The sequence below is a fragment of the Rhineura floridana genome, chromosome 22 (genome assembly GCF_030035675.1).
Source record: "Rhineura floridana isolate rRhiFlo1 chromosome 22, rRhiFlo1.hap2, whole genome shotgun sequence".
Taxonomy (NCBI): domain Eukaryota; kingdom Metazoa; phylum Chordata; class Lepidosauria; order Squamata; family Rhineuridae; genus Rhineura; species Rhineura floridana.
Window position 1 is genome coordinate 7,391,405 of NC_084501.1, and position 27,843 is coordinate 7,419,247.

The following is a 27,843-nucleotide window of genomic DNA, read 5'->3' on the forward strand; positions in this document are numbered from 1 at the left end:
TATGCTGAATCAAATCCTCTCATCTATGTTCTTGGTGATCACTCGTGACCGAGTAAGGCTGTCTTCCAAAATAAAGTCTTTAACAATGGATCCGTCTGAATCTGTATCCACCGCCAATGTGCCAGTCCATCACTAGGGGCTTCTGGATTTCACAGCCCTTCCCGTCGCCATTCACCATTTGCTGATCGCCACAGGACTTTTGTTATGGAAGACACCTGTGCGTGAATTTGTTTTATGTGGGGAGATCGGCGCACAACGATCAACACACAATCTTGACAGAGAAAGGCTTTGATCCAATGGCATGGGTACCACGACGATTGGAAGTCCTTTATCTGCTGCAGCCTTCATCTATCTAGCTCAGTGTTGTCTGCACTGACTGGCAGTAACTCTCCAGGGTTTCCAGATAGGGAGACCCTCCCAGCCCAAGCTGGAGATGCCACTGTGGACTGAACCTGGGACCTTCTGCGTGCAAGGCTGATGCTCTACCACGGCGCCACAGCCCTGTAGTGCAGGTCTTCAGTGTAGTTTCCTTGGCATATTATTTATTTATTGTATTTGTACCCTCAGAGTGGCTTACATACAATCAATACAAGCCCCTACTTGCAGGCTTACAATCTAAAAAGCACAACATGCAAGGGGAAAGGCGCAGGGAGGGAAGAGGAAAGACACCAACTCAGGCACCAGTTCTTGAACAGAAGTTCTCATAATGACCAGCTGTGGTAGGAACAGTTCAGGGGCAGGAGGTGTCTGATGGAGCTGGTCTTGCGGCAAAGCAGATGGGATGAACCCTGCTTCTCATCTCCCCCACTGGGGCGGCTATGGCCAAGGCCCGGTGACATTTGAGGGAGAGGAGGCTGGCAGAATAGAGGCTTGCCTGAAGCTGAGGGTGTAGTTTACAAAACTTTCGGTGCCGAGACAGTAGTGCATCACAGCCCTGCAGTGTTGCTAACAGTACCGGCCAGCGGTTCAGCTGAGGCTAGTTGGCTTTTTAATGGACAATCCGCCCTCCTGCTCTTGCACTCAGGTCCTGCTTGTGGGCTTCCAGTGGGGCATCTGGTTGGCCACTGCGAGAACAGGATGCTGGACTAGATGGGCCACTGGCCAGATGCAGCAACCAGGCTCTTCTGGAGTTCTTAAGCGTTGTAGCAAAAGTTCAGCCTGGTTTCTGTCTCCATTAACTACCTCCGCAGAGCCAAATCCAGCGCCCAGCTGCATATACTCGAGCCCCCTTGGCTTGCCCCCTTGATTTGCAGGCAAGCCGGCTGCACATTTTCATACGTCCAAAAATTCAAATTAAAACACACCCCGTTTTCACACAAAGCAAAGTCAGCGCTGGGGCTGATGCCTTTCCTGCTTTTCTAGGGCAGGCTGGTGCCCAGTCACAAACACAGCGAGATGTTAAGATTTCTCCACGGATTTGCATAAGCAGCTCTAGCTTCTGCCTCTCTGAGGAGAAGAAATAATTTTCAAAAGGCCTATTGAAATGACAAAAAAAACTGCAAGCGATGTTTCTCTCTACTTTTTTCATAGATCTGTGGTTTTGCCGTTCGATGGCGGGGTGTGTGTGAAGTGCGCGTGCGCAGTCCCTCCCTGGCGGGCAACTCTTTGTCGCTCCGTCTGCGGTGAGGCCGCTCGGCGACTTCCGTGTCGAAGGGCAAGAAGAGAGTTCTGGCGCCTTCGGAAGATGCCGGGCCCTGTTCAAGGGTGCCCGAACCCCTTATTTACGCGCTGGCTCCAGGAGTGGCGGGACCAGGCCGCCGAGCGCGGGCGCGTCAGGAGCCAACGCGCCTATGAACGGGTAAGCCACGCCCCTCCGGTGGCAGGCCACGCCCATTGGTGACAGACCACGCCCTCCGGGAAGTTTTGCCACGCCCACCTTGCCTAAATCTAGCTCGTCGGACCCTCCCCATCTCGTTTGCTCTCCCCCCCCAATTTGCCTCCCTCTTTCTCTTTTAAATGTATTAATATATTTATACATAATATTAAACTCCTTGAACTTTTTCACCCCATCCGGTCACTGGAAGAACTTTGTATCTGGATTTGTATATTGCCTCCTTCCTCACAATCCATTTTCCTTTCTTGTCATGCCTTAAATTTATTTATTTATATATGATTTCATTTCTATATCTGCCTTTTCCTCCAGGGAGCTCAAGGTGGCGTACGTGTTTCTCCTCCCTCTCCATTTTATCCCCACAACAACCCTGTGAGGTAGTTAGACTGAGAAAGAGCGACTGGACCAAGGTCACCCAGTGATCTTCATAGCTGAGTGGAGATTCGAACCCTGGTCTCCCAGGTCCTAGTCTGACACTAACCACCAGGCCACTCGGGTGTGAGGGCAGGCACTAGTTTTAGTTTATTTTAAGTGAAGATAAAGAAAAGGTTTAAATAAAAACATAAATTATGCTTTTTATCCAGGCTTAGTGAGAGTCTACTGAAATCAATGGGAGTGCAGTTATGGATTTCAGTGTGTCTGTTCCAAGTATGCCATGTAGTGCAATCCTGTACATGCCTACTGAGAAATAAGCCTCACTCAGTTCTCACTCCTGGAAAAGTGTGTCAGGATTGTAATTCAAGTCTAGACCTAACACTGTGTGTCAATAATTAACACTGTTATAGGGGGTTGGACTTGATGTCCTTATAGGCCCCTTCCAACTCTACTATTCTATGATTTTATGATTCTATGACTATTAACTGGCCAACTGGTTAGCCAAAGCAATCACCTATCAATTTATTGATTAAATTTATATCCCTTCCTTCCTTCCAGAGGAGCCCAGGGCGGCGCAAACACAAGCGATAAAACAATTTAAACATCTAAAAACAATTCCGGTGCAGATGTGTCCCCGGGAGTGTCCCCAGCCTGAAATCCTAGATAGCTGCTGCCTGTCAGAGAAGACAATACTGAGCTAGATGGACCAAGGGTCTGACTCAGTGTAAGGCACCTTCCTACGCTTCTGGGACCTGGGAGACCAGCGTTCAAATCCCCACTCAGCCAGGAAGTTCACTGCATGGCTTTGGGCCCGTCACCGCCTGTCAGCCAAACCCACCACACAGGGTTGTTGTGAGGATGGAATGCGGAGGGGGAGAGCTGCATACGCCACCTTGCGCTCCTTGGAGGAAAAGTGGAATGTACTGTAAATGTAACAAAGAAATTACCTTTTTTTGATTCAGGCGCTAAGCTCCCTCCTCAAATACCCGCTCCCTTTGCGCAGTGGGCGCGAGGCCCGCATCCTCCAGTACTTCGGTGAGCAGATCTGCCATCAGCTAGATGAACAGCTGGAGAGGCACCGCTGCGCCCAGGACGGTACAGCGTGGACAGGTGCGTTGGGGAGGCACTGGCCCTTGAAGGTCCAACGTGGGCCTCGTATAAATAATTTAAGTGGTTCCCAAACTTGAAAACTGCTGAGGATCTTGGTGGACCACAGTGGTTTTTCTGCCTGTGTTAGCAATTTGTAATGTGCTGTGCTAGAGGCGGTATGCTTTTTAATTGTATTTTTAATTGCTTCCCAACCAGATGTTGCCAGACTACAGCTCCCATCAGCCCTAGCTGGCATGGCCAATGGTCAGGAATGATGGGAATTGTAGTCCAGCGACATCTGGGGGCCCAACGGTTGAGAAAGGCTGCCCAAGACTGTTTAGGGCAGATATGAACTGGTCAGACATAGAGGTAAACACTCAGGGCTGCCCCTGGCACAGCCTAGTTTGGGCCTTGAGAGTTGTTCATTTGCCATTAAAACAGCACAAGTTTCTAGTCCTTATGACTGTGAATTTTAAAACTTGAAAACTGGTAACTTTTCAGAAAATGAAAGAAATGTAAGCACGATTTTAGTAGTCAGAGAGCCTGGTCTTTGGGAGTGCCTTGGCTAGCTCCCCCCCCCAATGCCCCACTCTCTCTTATGGGAAAAGAGGGAGGAATGCAGATGTCAGCAAACCCCCTTCATAGGTTTCAATTGCAGTATTTGTTTAGTGTCCACTAAACATCATTCACAACCCTGTCTATAGAAGCAGCCTTGATTCACAGAGTTTATACTGCAAATTCCAGGTCTGCAGACCCCACCTTCTTTTCGGAAGGAGCAGGAGGATGCAGAGCCCCTCAGCGGCAAAGGCCTATCTGCTGGCGATATCCCCGAGCTGCAGCCTGCCCTATGCCCCACAGAGCCAGATCAAAATCAAGGACAGCTCATAAAGGTGAGGACGCAACAGCGGTTATGACGCCCCTGTTATAATCCGGGATGGGTAACCTTTTTTAGCCCAAGGGCCGCATTCCCTTCTGGACAAATGTCTGAGGGCCACATGCCAGTGGTGGGCGGGGCCAGGGGCAAAAGTGGGTGGAGCAGTGAATGTAACACACACACACCTCTCTCTGTGTCTCTTATCCTCTTTCCAGGGAAGCTAGAGGCATGATGAGAGTTCAAGGACGCTTTCTAGCCAGGCAAAAGCACGGGGGGGGGGGAGGGATGAAGCAGGGCCAGTGAGGGGTGCGGCCTAGGAAGAGTTCCAAGGGCCAGACTGAGAGTCCTGGAGAGCCACATTTGGCCCCTCAGGCCTGAGGTTCCCCATGCCTGTTCTAATTGGAGCAGGCCAGAAAACGTTCCTTGATGATCGTGCAGGTAATTGACTACAGCAGTGGTGGAAGTGGCCAGAGGCAAAAGTGGGTGGAGCTAGAGACAAAGTAGGAGGAGCAATGGGCGTGACTCTTATCCTTTGTACAGTAGGCTACATTCTAGCCATGCTAAAGTCAGGGGTTTCGTTATACACACACTCACGCGCACACACAAACTTCTCCATTCTCCACCAAGCAAGCAAGAGGCATTATTACAGTGGAAGGGCACATCCCAGCCAAGCAAAAGCACTCAAGGAGGGTGTGAACTGGGCTAGTTAGGGGGCATTGACAGCTCCTGCGGCTATGAATTGGGGAGTCCCCAGTTTAGTTCTTGCTGCTGTCACAAACTTCCTAGGTGGCTTTAGGCCGGGGTGAGGAACTTTTTTCATCGTGAGGGCCGCATTCTCTTCTAGGCAGCCTCCCAAGGGCCGCATGCCTGTGGTGGGTGGGGCCAGAGGCAAAAGTGGGTGGAACAAAGAATGTTAATATTGCCTCTGTACTGCAGACTAGCCTCTACACCAGCTCAGAAAGCAGAGCTTGGAAGATTACTTTTAAAAAGTAATAAGTTACAGTTACATGCCCCCCCCAAAGTAGTAATTACCGGTACAATCACAATTGCTCCGAAAGTAACTGATTACTTTTACTGAAAAGTAATTGCTACAATTACATTTTAGTTACTTTTTTAAAAAAATGCCTACAAGGTGCTGGCCTTGGCTGCTGCACATCTAAATAGCCTAAAACAACATTAAAAATAAGCACACACACAGAGGGTAGTAGAATATTTTTTTTTATCCGTAAGATTAACAGAATGGCATAACAGAATCTCACATTCCCTCACCCCACCCCCAGCTATGATGATACCCCAACACACATATTTTTTGTATATATATATTGCCTCCAGCTCTTTTCTCCTTCCACTCCTGTCAATTTTTAAACAATTGTTTTCTCCACCCCGTCTCGCTCTCCACCCTCCTCCCTCGTCGCCTCCTAAGCACCCATAGAGCATGAAGGAAGAGCAATGCTGCACAGAAACCCAATTTGAAGCACATGATTTTTATTCACAAATCAGAGGAGCAGAAGACTTCCCCTGCTCCCCCCCAAAAAATGCGCAAAAGTAATGCTGGAAACATTACAATTACTCCTCAAAAGTAATGAAGTTACTACTCGTTCTCAGAGCTTCGAAAAGTTACTTTTTGAACTACAGCTCCCATCAGCCCCAGCCAGCATGGCCACTGGATTGGGCTGATGGGAGTTGTAGTTCAAAAAAGTAACTTTTCCAAGCTCTGCTCGTTCTATTACCAACAAAATGTAATGAAGTTACCCACTCGTTACTCAAAAAAGTAATAAAGTGCAAGTAATTCGTTGCTTGTAATTAGTTACTTCCAAGCTCTGTCAGAAACACCCCTCTCCATCCTCCATCCAGTCAAGCAGGAGGTATTGTCAGAATTCGAGGACACAGACCAGCCAGGCAAAAACACTCCAGGAGGGTGTAAAGCAAGGCCGGTGAGGGGGTGGCCTGGGGATAGTCCCAAGGGCCAGACAGAGAGGCCTGAAAGGCCACATTCAGCCCCCATGCGTGAGGTCCCTCACCCCTAGCGTAGGCAAGCCCCTTTCTCTCTCTTCCTCTCTGCCTCAGCTCTCCTATCTGCAAAATGGGGGTAATAAAACTACGTGCAATTGCTCCAGCCTGTGTTCTGGGCCTGACACAATTTCCAACTTTGTCCCTCCACTTGCCGCGTTCTCCTTTTTGTCTTTTGCAGAACCTTGCTTTGCTAGCTAAGAAACCACAGAAGTAGAGATGTGAAGGCCCGGGGGGGGGAAATGAATTTGGGGGTGGGGGAACCCTGGTGTTTTCTCCTCCATAGCTTCAAAATTTCTGGAAATTTTACATCTCTAGGCAGGAGCCCTTCTCTTCATCCTAACCCCCAGAGAGATGTGTGTGTGTGTGTGTATATACTTTGTAGGGTCATCCAGGCATGCACCATTTGATACTTAACCTAACATGGTCCAGGGCAAATAGCAACATTCCAGACAGGTTGTGCAGCCAGCCTGTCTCTTTCCTCCAGTTCAGGAAAGGCTTCTACACTGGACCACAACTCTCCAAGGGAGCTGTCGCTTCAGCAGTGATTCAGCTCGAACTGAGAGCTCATATAGGAGCTGGAGGCTCCACCCCTTTGTGGCTCCCATTTGGGCTCTGATCCAGGCAGGTGCTGACATGAGCTTCCCCATCCTCCCAAGTAGACTCACGTGCAGCAAGCTGGTGGTCCTGAAGCTACTGCCTCATCTGCCGTTCCCTCTGCTCCTGTGATGCTGCTGGTGTAGGACTGAAACAATATGCGTGTATTCATTATTCATATAGGCATATAGTTGACAGATCATTTTATGAGCGCTCAAGGAAAAACCAAGAAGGTTCACAATGACGGGCGTGGAATCATAAGGCTTCACACCATATCACAACTAAAAGCAGCTAGGATCTTACGACAGAAGCAGAAGCATGCCAAAGTCACCTACAAAACGTTTTGCTAACATTTTAAATATAGAAATTGATGAACCCAGGATTTCAGTTGTGAATATGCTTCTGTTATAGATAAAATGCTTAGGGAAGAACATTTTAGAGGTATAGTTAATATTGAATGTCTCAGAACCATAAAATAAAAATCCTGCGCTGGGAGCGATGGTGAGGGTGGGCAGGTGTGTTCGTCCAAGAGTCGGACAGCAACCTGGTGTGGAGACTTGCGGGCTTGCAGCTAGCATGTCATGGTCTTAGTTGCTGGCAGTGCAGTGGACTACTAGAGGGTTCTGCTCCTCCTCTGAGGAGACCCCAGGGAAGAGTCATAGCTCAGTGGCAGAGCATCTGCCGTGCATGCAGAAGGTCCCGAGTTCAATCCCCAATGGCATCTCCAGATAGGGCTGGGAATGCCCCCTGCCTGAAACCCTGGAGAGCCCCTGCCAGTCAGTGTAGGCAATACTGAGCTAGATGGACCAGAGGTCTGAGTACGGCACCTGAACCCTGACACTGCTTCAATTTGAATCCCAAGGCACAAACAGGATTATTGGATAGAGTCTTAAAGAGAGAGCGAAGGTGAGGTGGGAAGGTTAGACGAAGACTGTACTGGCAGAGTCCCTGAAAAAGACACACCTGTTTTTTTCGTTCTCCATTTAGAAAAAGCAACCCCCGTCACGCCAGCGTGCCCGGAGGTACCTCCCAGATCCCCGTTCTGGAGCCTACGCCATCTTGGTGGCTCTTTACCAGGACAGTACGGTAAGAGAGCAGCTGATACAGAAGCTTCATTGTATTGGTTTTTTGTTTTATTGATGTATTGTTATATTGTATTTTGATATTTGTCTCTTTTGTAAGCCGCCTTGAGGTCCTTGGGCCAAAAGGCGGGGTATTATTATTATTGTTATTGTTATTGTTATTATTTGGGGGATACAGATGGGTTGTGCAACCTTGGAGCCTGCGTTTCCCAGAAGGCCTGTGTGAAAACCACAGGGGGATGACGAAGCCCCGAATACCGGGGAATTGCAAAGGTTCTTCTCGTTTTGGAATCTTGTCCCGGAAGGCAGCAAAAGTGGGATCCGGCTAAGACAGGCCTAAGGAACCTGCAGCCCTTTTCAAGATGTTGTTGGGCTCCAGCTCCCTTCGTCCCTGAACACTGACCGTGCTGGCTGGGGCTTGTCATGCCTCCATGAGATGAGTCCTCAGAGGAGGAGGAGGAGCCATGGATTGGCACAGCGGACCCAGGAGAGGGGACATCCCATCCCTGGAACATGTTCAGGACACAGCTGGAGCCCCTCAGTTGGACTCAGGGCACGGACGAGAGGCTCTCCTGCTCCCTGCAGAGCAAAGACGCCTGCGAGTAGCACAACAACGCAGGTGTTCTGGCCGTTTAAGGCTACAGGCTCCGGGAGTCAGAGGGCTGATTGCTAGCACCGAATGGGGGAGAGCGTAAAAGGCAGCAAGAGGCCTTTGCCCACTGCTGGAAGCATATGCCAGTGTCAGACCCTCTCCAGCTGTGCCTTGAAACTGGGATTACCTTGTCGGAATATCGAACCTTTGCTTTCTATCTGACCTTTTCTTTTGGAAGACGAACTGGTATGTGCAGCGAGTCCCCTTGACGCTCTCCCTTGCTTATCTGCTTGAAAGCCATGCCTCTGCTTAGGCAGCTGCCGGCTAATTGTTTTACAACACCGTTAATCACCTCGGTGCAGCCGGCAGATTCTGACAGGGGTGATAGGAGCTGGAGTCCAGCAACATCTGGCGGACCACAGCCCTGGGCTAGGAAAAGGCAATCCTGGGAGGGAATCATCATGCTGATCTCATCAGGCCATTATACAAATCTATGGTGCAGCCACATCTGGAATGCTGTGTACAGTTCTGGTCGCCTCACCTCAAAAAGGATATTGGAAAAGATTCAGAAAAGGGCAACTAAAATGGTCAAGGGGATAGAGCGGCTCCCATGTGAGGAAACATTGCAGCATTTGGGGGGTTTTTTTAGTTTAGAGAAAAGGTGGGTAAGTGGTGATGTGATAGACGTGCATAAAATTATGCATGGCATGAAGAAACTGGATAGAGACAAGTTTGTCTCCCTCTCTCTGAACCCTAGAACTCGTGGACATCCAATGAAGCAGAATGTTGGAAGATTCAGGACATAGAAAAGTCTTTCTTCACAGAGTGCAATAATAATAATTCGGGAATAATTCAGAACATAGAAATAATTCAGGACGTAGAAAAGTCTATGTGTAGAAATAATTCAGGACATAGAAAAGTCTTTCTTCACAGAGTATAATAATGGATCGTCACCTTGCAGTGGTGAGTGGGCTTGCGTGTTCCAATGAACCCTGTGAGCGATGCCGTCGGGAGTCATGTACTCCCAGCAGGGTCACCCATGGCGGTGAGGTCAAGGGAGAGGAACCAGACAAAGAACGACCCAAGAACGTCCTCAACGGCAGAACAGGCAAAGGATAACAATGTGTACGTTACAACAGCTGTGAAGGCGGATGACGGCTGCAGCAGATAAAAGACTTCCAATCGTCGTGGTACCCATGCCATTGGGTCAAAGCCTTTTTCTGTCAAGATTGTGTGTTGATCGTCGTGCGCCGATCTCCCCACGTAAAACAAAATCATGCACAGGTGTCTTCCATAACAAAAGTCCCATGGAAACACTTTATTTTGGAAGACAATCTTACTCGGTCACGAGTGATCGCCAAGCTCATAATAATGATGATGATGATAGAGTTAAACTATGGAATTTGCTCCCACAAGAGGGAATGATAGCCTCCAGCTTGGACGGCTTTAAAAGAGGATTAGACAAATTCCGGGAGGATAAGGCTAGCAGTGGCTACTAGCCGTGATGGCTGTGCTCTGCCACCCTAGTCAGAGGCAGTATGCTTCTGAAAACCAGTTGCCGGAAGCCTCAGGAGGGGAGAGTGTTCTTGCACTCGGGTCCTGCTTGCGGGCTTCCCCCAGGCACCTGGTTGGCCACTGTGAGAACAGGATGCTGGACTAGATGGGCCATTGCCGGCCGAGATAGGCCACTGGTCTGATCCAGCAACCAGGCTCTTCTTTTCTTATACTATAAGCATATAATAATAATCATAATAAATTTAATTTCTGTGTCGCCTATCTGGCCAAAGGCCACTCTAGGCGACGTACAAAACAGTTAAAACACAATGAGATAAAATACAATAATACAATAAAAAACAGCATGAGAATAATACAGCAGCAACAATATTAAAACAGGGTAGGAGGCATTTCAGTCTTAGCAATTAACCCTCCCCGGAGATCCCAAAGGCCTGTTGAAAGAGCCAGGTCTTTAAGGCTTTACGGAATACATTTAGGGAAGAGGCGTGCCGGAGATCTTGTGGGAGGGAGTTCCAGAGAGTGGGGGCCGCCCCTGAGAATGCCCTCTCTCTTGTACCCGCCAATCTAGCTGTTTTTGTCGGCGGGATTGAGAGAAGGCCTTGAGTGGCTGATCTTGTCGGGCGGCATAATTGGTGGCGTTGAAGGCGCTCCGTCAGATAAACTGGGCCGAGACCGTATAGGGATTTAAAGGTTAATACCAACACCTTGAATTGGGCCCGGAAAACAACTGGAAGCCAGTGAAGATCGAACAACACTGGGGTGATGTGATCCCGGCGGCAACTATTCGTAAGTAGTCGAGCCGCCGCATTTTGTATAAGTTGTAATTTCCCGACCGTTTTCAAGGGTAACCCCACGTAGAGCGCATTACAGTAGTCCAAACGAGAGGTGACCAGGGCGTGTACTACCAGGGGGAGCTGATGAGCAGGAAGGTAGGGTTGCAGCCTTCGTATGAGGTGTAGTTGATACCAGGCTGCCCGGCTCACCGCCAAAATCTGAGCCTCCATGGACAGCCTGGAGTCAAGTACAAACCCAAGGCTGCGGACCTGGTCCTTCAGGGGTAAACTCACCCCATTGAACTTCAGGTCAACATCTCCCAACCTTCTTTTGTCCCCCACAAGTAGCACCTCGGTCTTATTATTATTATAATTATATAGCTTCTCCTGCCTTTTTGATCTGTCTTCCAGAATCCTCACTCCCGGGGTTACCTGACGAAGCCAGAATTGCAGAGAGCTGCTCAGCCGCTGTGCGATAAATCTTTCTTTCTGGTGAGTTTCAAAAGTCTTTGGGTGCCTCCAGCCTGTCGCTATTTTGCGGGAGGGGTTCAAGTGCACTCTGGACTTTTCGGTTCAAGCAGTTCAAGTGGATTCAAGCACTCTGTCGCCCTAGTGCTACAAACCCACTTTTTAAAAATAAATGCTGACTTTTTTGCGGTTGGGAAATTAGTGGGGAAATGCACAGAAAGGTGTGGAATGAGGGAAGGATTAACGGGAAGGTGTTTAAACACCCTGCAAGAATTCAGGAAGAAAGCACGTTGTTGTATGACCAACCCACAAACAAAATCAGAATGAATGCTCAGCTGATATAGTCTAACGCTGTGTAAGCTTTGTGCGAGCAAATCAGGATGAATGCCCAATAAACAAGTCGTCTGGAGGAGCCCTTGGCCTGACCTTGGGATCCAGAGTGAGCATCTGGTTGTGGAATATCTATATCTGCCTCCTGGCATACCCCAATTGGGCAAGCCCACCTTATTTTGCCACCCACCCTATCATCATCATTTATTACCTGCCCTTTACCCTAAGGTCCCAAGGCGGGTTACAACTACTTCAAAGCATGACATTAAAAAGAATTTAAAAACAACCTGAAATCCCAAAATGGGATGGGTTCTAAAAATACACGTCTCAGGTGTCAAAGGCCAGGGTAAGAGGTGTGTTCGCCTGAAACTGTATATTGAAGCTGCACCTCAGTGGGGAGGAAGTTCCACAACTTGGGGGCCGCTGCAGAGAAGGCCCTGTCCTGGGTCACCACCTCCTGCGCTTCCAAGGGTGGCGGAACTACCAAAAGGGCACCCTTTGCTGATCTCAACACCTGAGAGGGTCAGTAGGGAAGGAGACGCTCTTTCAGACATTTATCATTATTTTATTATAATTTCTTACATCCCATCTTTCAGGATACAGTCCTTCCAAGCCAGCTTGCAAGAAACATTGCAATTTAAAAGAAATGACAACAAAACAATAAAAAGCCATCAGGATCCTTCCCACTAGTCGGATGATTGTGGATTGCCCTGTGGGCGGTCAGGGAAATCATGCTAGAATAAGTCCTGATGTATTTTTGACCTGCCTCCCTCTCTCTCTCTCCTGGACTTATTTTTATTGTTGTTATTTCCCTTGACAGGCCGATCCTGGGAGTAAGAACACTGCCTGGTCTGCAGTCAGCAGTCTGCTTCGCAGGGAGCTAGTCCTCAAGACCAATATCCCAGCCAGGTGAGGATATTGTACTAGAGATGGGGTGGGATAGGGAGAATCCATGGATAGTATGTAGCTTATTTTGCAGTGAGGCGTGTGAGCTTTTAGCACGATCCACTCATTTCTTTGCAAGCTCTGGTCCAACTCCATGAGAGTTAGAAGCTTTGCTTTCTTTCTTTTTGTTAAACACACACACAAACATATAAAAGAAAATGGCTGAGGATCTTTGGTCCCCAGGAAGCACACCCTCTTTCACACAGACAGGGACGCTGATGCGCCCAGGAGGCCCATCAGCGAAAGGTCCTGCTTTGTTCCATGGTGTCTGTCATTGCCTGCCTGTGTGAGCGTGTGGAGCATTGGGGACCTGAAATGCAGGGGGGTTGGGGCACCTTTTTCAGCCCCGAGGGTTGCATGCCTTCCTGGGGAACTTTCTGAGGGCCGCCTACCAGCGGTGGGCAAGGCCAGAGGCAAAAATGAGCAGGGCAATGGATGCGATTCTCACCTTTGTACGGTAGGCTGTGCTCCAGTTGCACTGCAAAGCTTTTAATGTTGTTTAAAAAAAATGTTTTTTATATTGCTCTACACTGCCTTGATATTTTATGAGAGGGTGGTATAGAAATATTTTTCCAAGTAAATACATAAAACCCCTGAGGTTTCTGCACACTTTTTTCTGCACAGACAATTCTATACAACTTTCCATCCCCCACCCAAGCAAGGAAGAGGGATTACCACCGTTAGAAGGCACATTCCAGCCAGGCAAAAGCCCTCGAGGAGGGCTGGTGAGGGGTGTGGCCTGGGAAAGGGGCATGGGCTAGGGAGAATCCCCAAGGCCACATGCAGAGGCCTGGGGGGCCTCGGTCAGTTCCCTGGCTTGAGGCTACCCACCTCTGCCATAACAAATGGCATTGTAGGGAAGCCACCCGAGGTCAGACGCGAGAAGCGTTTGGCCCTGCAGATGCTGATGAACTACAGTACCCATCTGCCCTGGCAAGCATGCCCAATGGCCAGGGACGGTGGGAGCTGTAGTTCAGCAACATCTGGAGGACCAAAGCTTCCCCCCACACCTGATTTAGGGTGGCCAGGTGGAAAAGACAAGGGCTTCTGCACCTTTTAAATAGTTGTGTAGAAGAGGGAATTTCAGCAGGTGTAGCTTGACAAGCTACATCAGATTCCAGCGGGGCTTCCTTCAGAAGTCTTTGTTTCATTCCCTTCATTTTTGAATTGCTTCCCGCGAAGTGATGAGCAATTTTTTAAAAAAATCAATAAATGCATCAGCAATAATAAAAAAATATGCCATGAAACTGAAAGCAATTTCAAGTCTTGGTGGATTGTCTCCAGTATTAGCCCTACTCGGAGTAGACCCGTTGAAACTAATGGGCATGACTGATTTAGGTCCGTTAATTTCAATGGATCTACTTTGAGTGGGACTAACGTTGGAAACAACCCCCAGACTGGGCGCGGGGAACCCCTCCACTCAAAAGTCTTGTTGGGAAAGGAAGGTCTTCAGTAGGCGCCAAAAGATCGTAAAGAGGGCACCTGCCTGATAGGTAACAGGAGGGAGTTCCAAAGGGTAGGTGCCACCACAGCAAGGGCCCGATTCCAAGATTGTGCGGAATGGACCTTCTGAGAGATGGAATCTGCAGGAGGCCCCTACCTGCACAATGCAGTGATCGACTGGGTACATTGGGGTGAGATGACCTTCAGAATAGACCTTCCTAGGATTGGGAATTCTTTTTTTTTTAAATAAAAACCAACAATACAGTAGAATACTGTAATTATTATTATTATCATTATCATCATCATCATTATTTATACCCCGCCCTTTTTCCAAACTGGAACTCAAGGCGGCTTCCAGATAAAAAGTACACATAATTAAGAACATACAAAAATCAGCATTAAAATATCATTAAACTATTGAAATATTAAAACCATTTAACTACATTTAAAATACTGCAAACTCAGTTTAAATAGCCATGCAGATAAAACAATGACAGTTCAGCACCCACTTCAAGCCCTGTCCTTAAGACCTTCGGGTCCCAAAGCCTGTAGGAAGAGAGAAGTCTTTACCTGCCGACAGAAGGACTGCACAGAGGAGGCCATTCTTACCTCCCTAAGAAGGGAGTTCCACAACCTAGGGGCCGCCACCGAAAAGGCCCTATCTCGCGTCCCCACCGTAATCATCATGTAAAAATCCCATCGAAGCGTCACAAGGCCATAGGAAAGAGAGTACAAAGAAGGAGACAAAAATCAGCAAAACGGAGGCCAGCGTACACGGGACAATCTGGCTGCAAGTAACGAGTCAGACCAGAAGGCAAGGTGCCTTGCTGGTGGCCAAAGTGAGCTGTCACTCGCGTTAAGGTCTGGGAATTCTAATCTGGGGTAGCCCTGTTGAAAATTGAAGGAAGGCGGTCTCTTATTCCGGAGAGGTCAACTAGAAACGGGGACGGGAGACAAACTGAGAGTCCAAGTAGGACAGTTTTCACCCATCCCCTCTGCTCCAGCAGATACTCTCTCATGGAGGCAGGGCTAACCTTAGCCCAGGAGCTGACAGCTTTGAAAGAGCCGAAGGAGAAGGATTCCACATCACCGGCGGCTGGAGCCAGAGAACCCTTGCCGCTTTTGGAAGGAGACATTGAAGACAGGCAGTGTTCAGAAAGGTCGGACCAGGGTACCTCCTCCGAGTGAGTACCTTCCTCACTCCCCAAGTGGCTACATTTCTTCTCCCAGGAAGGTGACGGGGGACTAGCAGAGTTGACGAAGTAGCCCCAGGGTGACGCTTGTTGTGCTGCGTGTGTTTGCGTTGCTTAATTTCGTTTAAAGCAACGCCACAGCAGCAGAGTAATGGCAGATGTTGAAATGCGAGTGTGCCAGCGTGTGCGTGCATTTGCCTAAGAAAGCTTCTAACTAACTAACTAAGTTGGAGGCATAACGCCCAGGTGTAGGGGTTAGCCTCATGGCTTGGAGAGAGCAGAGACAAAGGGATGTCTCCTCTCTCCCGGACAGTCAGAGAAGAAAGGAATGGAAAGGGCAGAAGGAGGAGGGGCAGGTAAGTTTCCCTAAAGACGTAACAGTCTAAAAACAGAAGGAAGTTAGTCAGAGCATCACAGGTTTAATTTAATTTAATTAATTTCATTAAACTTATAGACCGCCCCATAGCCGAAGCTCTCTGGGCGGTTCACAAGACAAGAAACATCAAAAGTACAATAAACCTATAACAATATAAACACATTAAAAATTTAAAATGTTAAAAAATTAAAACAATATCCACACATACAAGCAAGTTAAGAGCATGTTATAAAGCATGTTAAAAAGCCTGGGCGAAAAGTTTTAACCTGGCGCCGAAAAGATAGTAACGTTGGCACCAGGCGTATCTCCTCTGTGGGATCATTCCACAGTTCGGGGGCCACCACAGAAAAAGCCTTTTTCCGCGTCGCCACCCTCCGAGCTTCCCTATGAGTGGGAACTTGGAGGAGGGTCTTTGATGATGAACGTAGTGTACGGGCAGGTTCGTAACGGGGGAGGCGTTCCAACAGGTATTGTGGTCCTGTGCCGTGTAAGGCTTTATAGGTCAAAACCAGCACCTTGAACCGGGCCCGGAAACAGATAGGCAGCCAGTGCAAGCGAGCCAGAATTGGTGTTATGTGGTCAAACCGTCTGGTCCCCGTAAGCAGTCTGGTAAAAGATAAGCCTATCCATCTGGAGGACCCTAGCTCTATCTCCCTTCTGGAGCACAAACAAAAGAACAAAACAGGAGTTGCTCTTCCCCCACTTCCAACAACGCTTAACTGGAGGTCTACTCTCTGCCGCAGCGAAGCAGCATTCACTTTTCTTTTGAATCCTGTCTGTAAGACACCTCTGGGCTCCCAACCACCCGCACGCCATTCTCTGGAAATTCCACGAAGTGTGCCCGCCCCACCCTCTGGCACACTTTGCCCGCAACACGCCTTAAGAACAAAGCACTTGCAGGAAGGAAGGGAAAGGCAGAGACCTATCTCTCTGTTAGCAAGATCATGGGATCTGCTCACCTCTCCAGATAGGGTCTCACTGGATTCTTCCATTCTGCGATTTGTGTTTTATCATGTCATCTGCCGGAGAGAGCAAAATTGAAGCAGCTTTTGCTCTTTTGTACTGTGTTCTTCATGTTTGGTTCACTTAATTTTTCTGAGCTCTCCCACGTCCCCTGAGAACATCATGATGATTTGCTGGTTTTGCGGCCCAATTTTTTACTGCTGCATTACTGGGTCTGTTCTTTGGATTTTTGTACATTTTTATTGTAATGTGTTTGGGATTTTTCCCTTGTTGGTTTTATGTTACACTTTATGATGACCCTCCGTGGCGCAGAGTGGTAAGCGGCGGTAATGTAGCCAAAGCTCTGCACACGGCCGGAGTTCGATTCCAACGGAAGGAGGAAGTCGAATCTCCGGTAAAAGAGGTCGAGGTCCACTCAGCCTTCCATCCATCCGTGGTCGGTAAAATGATTACCCGGCACATGTTGGGGGGTAAAGAAAGGCTGGGGAAGGAACTGGACACTCCCACCCCTTATATACGGCCTGCCTAGTAAACGTTGCAAGATGTCACCCTAAGAGTCGGAAATGACTCGCACTATAAGTGCGGGGACACCTTTACCTTTTACGCTTTATGGGCCATATTGAGCGCTAGTGCTACTCAGAGTAGTCCCACTGAAGTTAATTGACACATGATTACCAGCTTATTTTCAGTGGGTCTGCTCTTGAGTAGAACTTCACTGGGGACAACCTGTGTTTCTGCACACTTTATGAACCTTTGTGAGCCGCCTTGGTGACCTTTTCGGCCAAAAGGCTGCATAGAAATAAGCTCTAACAATAACGCCTTGTAAATTGCTTAGAGACTTTTCATATGCAGCGACTAGTAAATTGAAGAAATAATAAGAAATGATCTACGTTGTTGAGCAGCCATTCAAATGTCATTGCTAAATAAATGAATTTTCTGGTTTTCCAGGTCAAGCTGCGGAGAGCCAAGGGCAGACTTGTTAAAGCCCCAGTTTACCTTCCACCCAGGAGACTTTAATGTTATCCTCTGTGTGGATTTCATCGAGACCACGGGGTGAGTGGCAGCTGCAGGGATGAAACCCTCAGGGTGGGGGGTAGGGATGGGTGGGAATTCAGCTGAATTTGGATTTTTCAGTGGTCCACATGTTCCCCATCATTGCAGAGCAATCTTTTTTGCTCCAAATTCCAGTGGCTTTCCCCCAAACTTGGATTTTTTCCCATTGAATGTATTGTTCTTTTATTGATTTTATGCACAGCATAGCAGTACGGTTCTCTCTCTCTCTCTCTCTCTCTCTGTGTGTGTGTGTGTGTGTGTGTGTCTCTTTCTCTGCAATCCCCGCTTCACTCGAGGAATCCAAGGTCCAAGCAGGAGGAACCAAGCCCAGGCTATAATAGTGGAGGAGGAAGACTCAAAGCTGTTTTCCTTTCAAAATATTCTATTTATTTATTAAATTTACATTCTGCCCTTCCTCCCAGAAGGAGCAGCAAAATATTGATAGCTTCTTTCAAAATATTAATATCAATATTTTTAAAGAGAGGGGGAAATTGGACCAGTAAAGACTGAAGTCGAATTGATACTGCTTGTTAGGTGTTAAGTATACAGAATGCATTCGAAGCATCACCCACCAACAGATCCCATCCCTAGCATGGGGGGAGGGACTCAGTGTCTGACATGGAGGGGATGGGGCAGAGATTACACTCTTCTGGATTTATTTACCCAGAATAAGCGGCCATTGATTAATTTGATTCTGATTTGGATGTGTGATTGTGAAGACAAGGCAGCCAGGCAGCTGGCCGAGAGTTTCCTGTGAAGGGAGGACATACGAAGAGCCTGCTGGATCAGGCCAGTGGCCCATCTAGTCCAGCATCCTGTTCTCACAGTGGCCAACCAGGTGCCTGGGGGAAGCCCGCAAGCAGGACCCGAGTGCAAGAACACTCTCCCCTCCTGAGGCTTCCAGCAACTGGTTTTCAGAAGCATGCTGCCTCTGACTAGGGTGGCAGAGCACAGCCATCACGGCTAGTAGCCATTGATAGCCCTGTCCTCCATGAATTTGTCTAATCTTCTTTTAAAGCCATCCAAGCTGGTGGCCATTACTGCATCTTGTGGGAGCAAATTCCATAGTCTGACTATGCGCTGAGTAAAGAAGTACTTCCTTTTGTCTGTCCTGAATCTTCCAACATTCAGCTTCTTTGAATGTCCATGAGTTCTAGTATTATGGGAGCGGGAGAAGAACTTTTCTCTGTCCACTTTCTCAGTGCCATGCATAATTTTATACACTGCCACCTGCTTCCTTAAACAACAGCTTTGAGTGACTCTAGCTTCCCAGGATTCTTTTGGGGGTAGAGACATGTGCTTTACAAGTATGTTAAAAAGGTAAAGGTGTCCCCGCACTTGTAGTGCGAGTCGTTTCCGACTCTTAGGGTGACGTCTTGCGACGTTTACTAGGCAGACCGTATATATGGGGTGGGATTGCCAGCTCTGTCCCCGGCCTTTCGTTACCCCCCAGCATATGCCGGGTACTCATTTTACTGACCACGGATGGATGGACGGCTGAGTGGACTTCGACCCCTTTTACCAGAGATTCGACTTCCTCCTTCCGTTGGAATCGAACTCTGGCCGTGAGCAGAGCTTTCGGCTGCGTTACCGCCGCTTACCACTCTGCACCTTAATAAACTGCATTTCTACGCGGTGTATATTAAAACGAGCCATACATGAAATGAAACAATAAAACAGGAAGATCATCATAAAGCCAAACCATATCTTAAAACCCTTAAAACCAAACCAGACCTTAAAACGACTGCTGGAACAAGAAAGTCTTCGTCATGTGCCTGAAGTTCAACAGGGAGGGTGCCTGTCTAATCTCAGTCAGGAGGGAGTTCCACAGGCTTGGACCCACCACACTGAATGCACAGCTTCCCTCGTTGCTACAAGCCACGCAATCAGGATTATGATTAGATGAGTTTGCATTACCGTTGATCTTCTGTTGTGTCTTTGTGATGAAAATAAAATGAAACCGTCCATACCCCCTTGGATGGATTGCACATGCTCAGATGTTTTGTTTCTTTGTTTGCTTTTGATATTGTGTATATTTTTATTATTATTGTCGTTGTTATTCTGCATGGAAAATCTATGTAAGAGAACTGGTGATATGAGAAAATGCAATAAAAACTGTTATAAAAAAATGAAATGGAACTGTAATTAAAAAATAATAGCAAAGGGAGTACAGTTGAAATCAGGGTTATCATTTTCCTGTTGTTGACAGCCTAAATGTGCTCTAAACAGCTGCTCCCAACCTCCCCCTTTTCCCTTTAGCGGTCCCACGTCCCGGAAACAAGACTTAGTGAGCGAGCTCCAGCGGAACAACGTTCCCTTCAGCATCCGGAAGCTTCACATTGGAGACTTCCTGTGGGTGGCCAGGGAGAGCGTCTCTTCTTTTGCAGGTGAGGGGGTTTTGGACCACGGGATACAAGTGGGGTGTTGGGGCCTTCCCTTTGAACCTGCCCCTGTACCCGTAGCCTGTTTAAGCTGGCAAGGAGCCGTTGCCCTTTCCTTCCCTGGGGCTGCTCTCAAGCAAAATGGGGATCTGCTACTTCGTACTCCTTTTTGAAGACTAAAACCAAACCAAGAATTTGGGAGGGGGAGGATTCTTCCATGCCAGCTCCTTCATTCCTGTAGCCATATAGGCCTCTCAGGGCTCCGCATGCAAATCAGCACCTGCTCTCAGAGGGTAAAGGGTGGGTGAGCCCAGGGAAGGGTACAGAAGTCCTCTGATCATCAGAGCACCACCTACCCTTTTCTTTTTTGCAGAGGCTATTGTGGGCTTTTGAGAGGCAGTGTGGTGTAGTGGTGAAGGTGTCGGACTAGGACCTGGGAGACCAGGATTCGAATCTCCACCCAGCCATGAATCTCACTGGGTGACCTTGGGCCAGTCACTGCCTCTCAGCCTCAGAGGGAGGCAATGGTAAACCCCTCTGAATACTGCTTACCATGAAAACCCTATTCATAGGGTGGCCATAAGTCAGAATCGACTTGAAGGCAGTACATTTCCATTTTCATGGTAGCCTTTACTCACTCGGAAAGAAAGCTTTAAAGGCTAGAAAGTTGTCCCCTTCAAGCTAGAGTCACTCAAAGCTGATGTTTAAGGGAACGGCTGCAACTCAGCAGCAGAGCATCTGCTTTGCATGCGGAAGGTCCCAGGTTCAATCCCCGGCATCTCCCAGGTAGGGCTGGGAATGTCTCCCAGTCTAAAGCTGCCAGTCAGTGTAGACAGTACTGAGCTAGATAGGCCAATGGTACGGGGCTCAGAATAAGGCAGCTTGCTTTGTGCCTCAGTGTTTTATGGGGAAGGGCCATAGCTGTGTGGTAGAGGTTCCACCCCCAGCATCTCCAAGTAGGGCTGGGAGTAGACCCCTGCCTGAAATCCTGGAGTGCTTCTGGGCATCCTGTATTGAGCATGGCTTGCTGATTTGCCTTGTGGAAGGGGGCTCTGGTTGTATCTTTCCCCTCCCTCCTTGATTTATCATTGTGACGCTACATCCCAGAGTATAAAAACACTTTTAACATTCTTAAAAATTACCCTTCTCTTCCTTCTTCCCTTTTCAGGGCAGCTACACGCACCCACCGCTCGGGAGCTGGTGCTGGACTACGTGGTGGAACGAAAACGGATGCCGGACTTATGCGGTAGCATCATTGACGGCCGCTTTCGGGAGCAGAAGGTGCCGGGCTACTGTGGGGGTGGGGACTAGTACACGGGAGCCTTTTTTACAGTTAGGAAGGGACTGGGATAGAAACGGTTCGGGTAGCCTGATGGGATGGTCATTGCGAGGTGACAGAAGAGGGAGAAGAGTCAAAGGCAGTGGATCTCTCACCTCAGCCGATGGAGTAGCCCTGCTTGTCTTCTCTGCTCTGCAGCCTGATGGAACGGCTACTGCTAGGTGACAGTTGGAGGAGAAGAAGAGCCAAAGGGAGCTGGTTGCTAATCAGAGCCGATGCAGTGGCCCTGCTTCCCTTTTCTCCCTCTGCTCTCTACAGCCTGATGGAACGGCTGCTGCTAGGTGACAGGAGAAGAAGAGCCAAAGGGAGCTGGTTGCTCATCAGAGCCGGTAGAGTGGCCCTGCTTCCCTTCTCTCCCTCTGCTCTGCAGCCTGATGGAATGGCTGCTGCTAGGTGACAGCTGAGAGAGAAGAAGAGCCAAAGGGAGCTGGTTGCTCATCAGAGCTGATGCAGTGGCCCTGCTTCCCTTCTCTCCCTTTACCCTCTGCTCCACAGCATGGTGGAACAGCGGAAGTTAATCACCAAGAAAAGAGTCTCTCCGAGCATGTTTAACAAACCTTTTCCTGAAGAGCAGTCATTTTGTGTGTGAGAGAGACAGAAAGGGAGAACATACTTTAGGGGAACACTGAAGTCCTCCCCGCTGCGCGCCCTAATGATCTAGCCTGGAGCAGCCAATTGCAGCTAGTAACTGCTTGCTTCCTTCCCCAACGCGTGCCCAGTTCCGTCTGCGTCAGTGTGGCATTTCCCACCCCATCTACCTGGTGGAAGATTCAGGCTCTGTGCAACACCTCAGCTTGCCCGAAAAGACTCTCCAGCAAGCGATGACCAACACCCAGGTATGGGCTCCCCAGGGGAGGCAAACCCAGGGAAGGCTTCCCCTCCGCACGCTTCCCTCGAGGTTCGGCCAACCCACCTCATACGCAACCTGAAGTTCCCACTGGCCCAGGACTCTGCCTCCATCCCTAACCTGTCTCCTGCCACGGGTTGGTACCCGCTTCCGTGTCGCTCCCATGCGGGAGGGGGAAGGAGGGTTGCCTGCATGTGCGGAGGGGACCGGCGGCATCCAGCAGCCTTGATAACCTTCGTCTTTCCCAGGTGGTGGACGGCTTCTTTGTCAAACGCACCCGTGATCTTCGGGAATCTGCAGCGTATTTGACCCTCATGACACGTCACCTGACCAGACTGTACGGGGTGAGTTTGGAGTAGAGCAGAGCGCCTAGTTGCATTCCTCCGGCACAGGGGCATGGCCCAAGGCATGGGGTTAAAAAGGGTAGCTAGAGAGGAGACCTCCAGATTGCTAGGCTATAGCTATCCTTTGATCTCCTGCTGACTCTCCCTTCCTGCTAGACTGATATGCTTAGGATGTTGACCACATCTTCCGGTCTCCTTCCTTCTTCTTCTACTTTCTCTTGAGAGGGAGAGCAGACATCTTCTCTTGGTCTCTCGCTCTCCTCCAAGCATGAGGGCAAACACTAGGCTTAGTTTTTGCATCTCCTAGTTAGCTAGATGTAGAACTCTTTCCTATCAAGTCTGTACTTCCAGAATAAAGTAGCTGTTTCTTATTTTAAAGCTTAAAGTCTCTGTCTGACTAATTTGCAGGGAAGGTGTAATCTTTAGCAAAGACTCACATACGCAAAGGCTCACTCAGATGCTCCATTCCCAATTTCGCTACTTTGCAACAGGTAGTCCATACGAGGACACTTGGGGGAGGGGAAAGAAGGGATGCTGTAGGCCTGAAAGGAAGACCGAGGAGGATGCTTTGAACCCTGCAGCTGCAGGCCCAGGACTGTTCTTTGACTTGTTCCCTAGAGCAAAACCCTCCTGAGCTGTACGAAGGAGGAATTGGAGCAAGAGCGCCCCCTGCAGCCCAGCGATGGCTCCTGCCGGCTCCTGACCTTTGCTGAGTTTAATGAAGGGGCCGTAAAGAACAAGGTAAGTTGCATGTAGCGGAAGTAGCTTTTTGGTTTTTAATTGGAGAAATGGGAACAGGCTGTAGCTCAGTGGCGGAGCAACTGCCTTGCATGCAGGAGGTCCCGGGTTCAATTCCCGACATTGCCAGGGAGGGCTGGGAGAGAGCCCCTCCCTCCCCTCCATCTGAAACCTTGGAGAGCTGCTGGCAGTCAGAGTGGACGGTACTGAGCTAGATGGACCCAATGGTCTGGCCCAGTATAAAAAGGCAGCTTCATATGTCTGAAGGAGCGGGCCGTTGCTCAGTGACAGGGCATCTGCTTTGTGTGCAGAAGGTCCCAGGTTCAGTCGCCGGCATCTCTTGGTAGGGCTGGGAGGGAGCCCCATCTAAAACCCTGGAGAGTTGCTGCCAGCCAGTGTAGACAGTACTGAGCTAGGTGGACCAAAGGCCTGACTCAACACATGGCTTTGCATGCAGAAGTTCCCCGTTCCAGTCTTCAGCATCTCTAGTAGTGTAGCAGATAATAGGGCGATAGGGAAGGGCTGGCCCGCTTGCATTGGCCACCTGTATGTTTCCCAGCTCGATTCAAGGTGCTGGTTTTAACCTATCAGGCCTTACATGGCTTGGGACCACAATACCTGATGGAACGCCTCTCCCGACACGAGCCCACCCGTACACTACGCTCAACATCTAAGGCCCTCCTCCGGGTGCCTACTCCGAGGGAAGCTGGGAGGGTGGCAACAAGGGAGAGGGCCTTCTCAGTGGTGGCCCCCAAATTATGGAATGATCTCCCTGATGAGGTGTGCCTGGTGCCATCACTGTTATCTTTTCGGCGCCAGGTCAAGACTTTTACAGACTGAACCTGGGACCTTCTGCACGCAAAGCAGGTGCTCTTCCACTGAGCCACTTTCCCTTACTCCATTTATTCTTCATATATTTAAAAGCCGCTATCAGGTCTCTCTCTTCATCTCCTCTTCCCGTGGGTTGGATTTGTGACGTTTTCTCTCTCTCTTGCTAACCAATGGGGGTGAAGCAGATTCAGGGGAGTGGAGAGCTGCCTTTCTTGATCGCTGCTGTCTCTCTGATCCCTCCCTCTCCCAGGCCCAAACGGTGAGCGAGGTCTTTGCCCGGCAGCTCATGCAAATCAGCGGCATCAGCGGAGAGAAGGCAGCTGCCATACTGGAAAGATACAAAACACCAGCCAGGTATGGAGACGGGGATGTTGAAAAGACGTGAATGTGTTGGTGGGGGAGGGTTGTACTCTGCTTGAACTGTCTAAATAGAAAAGCATAAGAGCCCATCTGGTCAGGCCAAAATTGGAAATGGACTGCCTTCAAGTCGATCCTAACTTATGCCTACCCTCTGAATAGGGTGTTCATGGTAAGCGGTATTCAGAGGGGGTTTCCTATGGCCTCCCTCCGAGGCTAGTCCTCCCCAGCTGGCTAGGGCCTGCTCAGCTTGCCACAGCTGCACAAGCCAGCCCCTTCCTTGTCTGCAGCTGCCAGTTGGGGGGCAACTGGGCTCCTTGGGACTATGCAGCTTGCCCACGGCTGCACAGGTGGCAGGGCACGTAACCCCTGAGCCACTCACTGTGGGGTGATCTTTAGCTGGCCCTTGACACCCAGGAGACACGAGCGGGGATTTGAACTCACAGACTCTGGACTCCCAGCCAGGCTCTCCTCCCCACTATGCTATACCAGCTGTATGGTCCAGCATCCTGTTCTCCCAGTGGCCAGCCAGATGTCCCAATGGGAACCCCTAAGGAGGGCATGAGTGCAACAGGGACTCTCTCCCCACGTCTGATTCTCAGCAACTGGTATTCAGAGGCACGCTCCTTCCGATCCTGGAGGGTAGTATATAGCTATCTTGGGTACCCATCTATCTGGACTGGCTTTTCCTCCATGAATTGGTCAAAACCTTTCCTAAAAGCGATCCAGGCCATCGCCACCTCTTGTGGAAGCGAATTCCATAGTGTGAAGGAAGCACTTTTAGTTTGTCTCTCCCGAACCTATACTGGATCCATTTGGCTGAAAAGACCTGCCAGATCAGGCTCAAGGGGGCCCTTCAAGTCCAGCTTCAATTTTCACAGTGGCCAAGGAACTAGGAACTCTAGGAAGGCCACAAGCGGGACCTGTGTGGAGGAGCATTCTCCCCAGCTTACGATTCCCAGTCATTAACCAAAATGGAGACAATAGTCAAGAAATCAGAAGAAGGCTAGGACTGGGGAGGGCAGCTATGAGAGAACTAGAAAAGGTCCTCAAATGCAAAGATGTATCACTGAACACTAAAGTCAGGATCATTCAGACCAAGGTATTCCCGGTCTCTATGTATGGATGTGAAAGTTGGACAGTGAAAAAAGCAGATAAGAGGAAAATCAACTCATTTGAAATATGGTGTTGGAGAAGAGCTTTGCGTATACCATGGACTGCAAAAAAGACCAATAATTGGGTGTTAGAACAAATCAATCCAGAACTATCACTAGAAGCTGAAATGATGAAACTGAGGTTATCCTACTTTGGACACATCTTGAGAAGACATGATTCACTAGAAAAGATAATAATGCTGGAAAAAAGAGAAGGGAGTAGAAAAAGAGGAAGGCCAAAGAAGAGATGGATTGATGCCATCAAGGAAGCCACAGACCTGACCTTCCAAGATCGGAACAGGGTGGTTCCTGACAGATGCCCTTGGACGTCACTGATTCATAGGGTCGCCATAAGTCATAATCGACTTGAAGGCACATAACAACAAGTATTTAAAGGCACATTGCCTCAGATCCTGGAGGTAGTATATAGCTATTTTCCTTAGTAGCCATGGGCAGCTTTATTATCCTCCACAAATTCATTGCTCCACCCACTTTTGTCTTGGCCCAACCCACCACTAGCATGTGGCCCCCAGAAGGCAGTGTGGACCTGAGGATGGAAAAGCTTCCTCGCCCCTGGTTTACTTATTGTCATGAGCAGCCCTAGAACTCTTGTTGAGCTTAGTTATTTATTTATTACATTTATAGCCTGCCTTTCTTTTCATCCATGGTTCCCAGGCAGTCTCCCATCCAGGCACCGACCAGACCTGACCCTGTTTAGCTTTAGCAGGGTGCTGGCTTCATGTGCCTTCAGACCATAGCTTGGCACCCCTTGAAAGTTCAGCTTAAAACCCGGAACGGACTCCGCCGCCCCACTGACATGGAGCCACCAGCCGCCACTGCGAGGAGATGAGACTAGGCCTCCGCCAGAAACCTTGGAGAACTGCTGCCAGTCAGAGTAGACAATACTGGCTTGGGCCCGATAAACGGCAAAATAGTCTGACCCTGGCTCAAGGCAGCTTCCTGTGGTCCAGGAGAGAAGCTCAGCGGCAGAGCACCTGCTTTGCACACAGAGGGTTCAATTCCCAGCATCTCCTTTTTAATTTGATCCTTTTTATCAGGTAGCAGGGAATGCCAAAGACCTCTGACTGCTTGAGACTCTGGAAATCTGCTGCCCGTCAGAGCAGACAGTACTAGACGAATAGGACTGGCTGTGTGCAAGGCAGGCTGCTTTGCTCTAAGACAGGGACGGGGAACCTATGGTGCTGCCCATGCTGCTGGGGTCATCCGCAGCTAACATGGCCGGTAATAAGGGATGATGGGAGCTGTAGTCCAGCAACAGCTGGAAGGCCCCAGGTTCCCATCCATCTGAACGGGATCCCCTTTGCATGGTCAGCTGGAGGTGGGACCGACAGCCATCCTTTGTAACCCTTGGTCCCCTTTCTCTCTTTCCCTCAGCCTGCTGGCTGCCTACGCCGCTTGCCCAACCCCGCAGGGCCAAGAGCGGCTGCTGAGTGACATCAAATGTGGCAAACTGCAGAGGTGAGCAACGGAGCTGCGTGTTTCCCCTCCAGCTCAACGCCTGCTTTGCACAAGGCGTCTAGTGCAAGCCCCAGCGGAACCGCAAAGGATGTGGGTTTGGGAGCTCAGGAAACGAACGCAGATCTGGCAGCGAGGGAAATCAGCAGGCTTTCTTTGCTCTGGGATTTTGGGAAAGCGTGGAGGGAGGGGCCAGTTGGTCTTAGCCACCCCCTTGAGGGTGCACGCATGTAGCCTGAACTTCAAAAGGGCCCAGTTGATTTGACCATTGTCCTGTTATTGGGGGGGAGCAGAAGAAGAAATGCTGGCTCTGCCTTTCCCCTGCCGCTTCCTTAACCCTTGTCCTCCTCCTCTTCCTCCCTTTACAGGAACTTGGGCCCTGCCCTGAGCAAGACTTTGGCTCAGTTGTACTGTACGCCGGGACCTCTACCTTGAACCAGTGGGCGGCTGTGCATAACTGCCCATGTGTACGGATTACCACCCTAACTGGGATATGACTCCTCTGCAACACACCTCAATTAGGGGAAGGACCATTGAGACAAATATTATTTTAGCAGCTGTTGGAAGCTGGCCCAGGAGATGCCCCACAGAGGCCGGGGAAAGGGGCGTTGTGCCTTCTTGCCTTGACATTACATGCTAGTCTGAAATGCACTTCTTTGCCACCAGCCTTACAAGGCAGCAGCCAAGTTGATTCTAGTGCATGCACGCAGCAACAGCAACAAGAATGTTTGAGTAACAGCTCCCTATAGGATATTCTAAGTCACATGGTTCTCCTGGCTGCTGAGCTAGGCCCCGCCACATCTCATCCCTGTTTATTTTTTTTTAAAAAAAACTGTTAATATTCTAATAAAACTGCAAACCTTCATT

The 27,843-nt window shown here is 49.3% G+C and overlaps 1 protein-coding gene across 3 annotated transcripts; it reads left to right on the forward strand.

Moving 5' to 3' along the window:
• Positions 1–1,502: 1,502 nt before the first annotated feature.
• On the forward strand, positions 1,503–27,841 carry MUS81 (MUS81 structure-specific endonuclease subunit). 3 transcript variants are annotated; one of them, XM_061605831.1, is made up of 16 exons: positions 1,503–1,798; positions 3,169–3,316; positions 4,040–4,185; positions 7,764–7,862; positions 11,150–11,230; positions 12,357–12,445; positions 14,929–15,108; positions 17,405–17,509; positions 19,769–19,896; positions 21,059–21,171; positions 21,949–22,065; positions 22,325–22,420; positions 23,039–23,161; positions 24,240–24,343; positions 26,896–26,979; positions 27,345–27,841. In XM_061605831.1, exons 1-16 carry the CDS (start codon positions 1,685–1,687, stop codon positions 27,409–27,411), a joined length of 1,794 nt encoding a protein of 597 aa, XP_061461815.1. In that variant the 5' UTR covers positions 1,503–1,684; the 3' UTR covers positions 27,412–27,841. The 3 variants fall into 3 exon arrangements, with proteins under 3 accessions (XP_061461815.1, XP_061461817.1, XP_061461816.1); XM_061605832.1 differs by having other exon boundaries at positions 1,509–1,798; positions 14,932–15,108; XM_061605833.1 differs by lacking the exon at positions 14,929–15,108 and having other exon boundaries at positions 1,504–1,798.
• Positions 27,842–27,843: the final 2 nt, after the last annotated feature.

What these genes read in the sequence shown, in the direction of transcription:
- MUS81 (XM_061605831.1), top strand. Translation starts at nt 1,685, where the DNA reads ATGCCGGGCCCTGTTCAAGGGTGCCCGAACCCCTTATTTACGCGCTGG. An exon ending in GATTTCATCGAGACCACGGG is followed by an intron (nt 17,510 to 19,768) that starts GTGAGTGGCAGC and finishes TTTTCCCTTTAG; the next exon opens with CGGTCCCACGTCCCGGAAAC. An exon ending in AAATGTGGCAAACTGCAGAG is followed by an intron (nt 26,980 to 27,344) that starts GTGAGCAACGGA and finishes CTCCCTTTACAG; the next exon opens with GAACTTGGGCCCTGCCCTGA.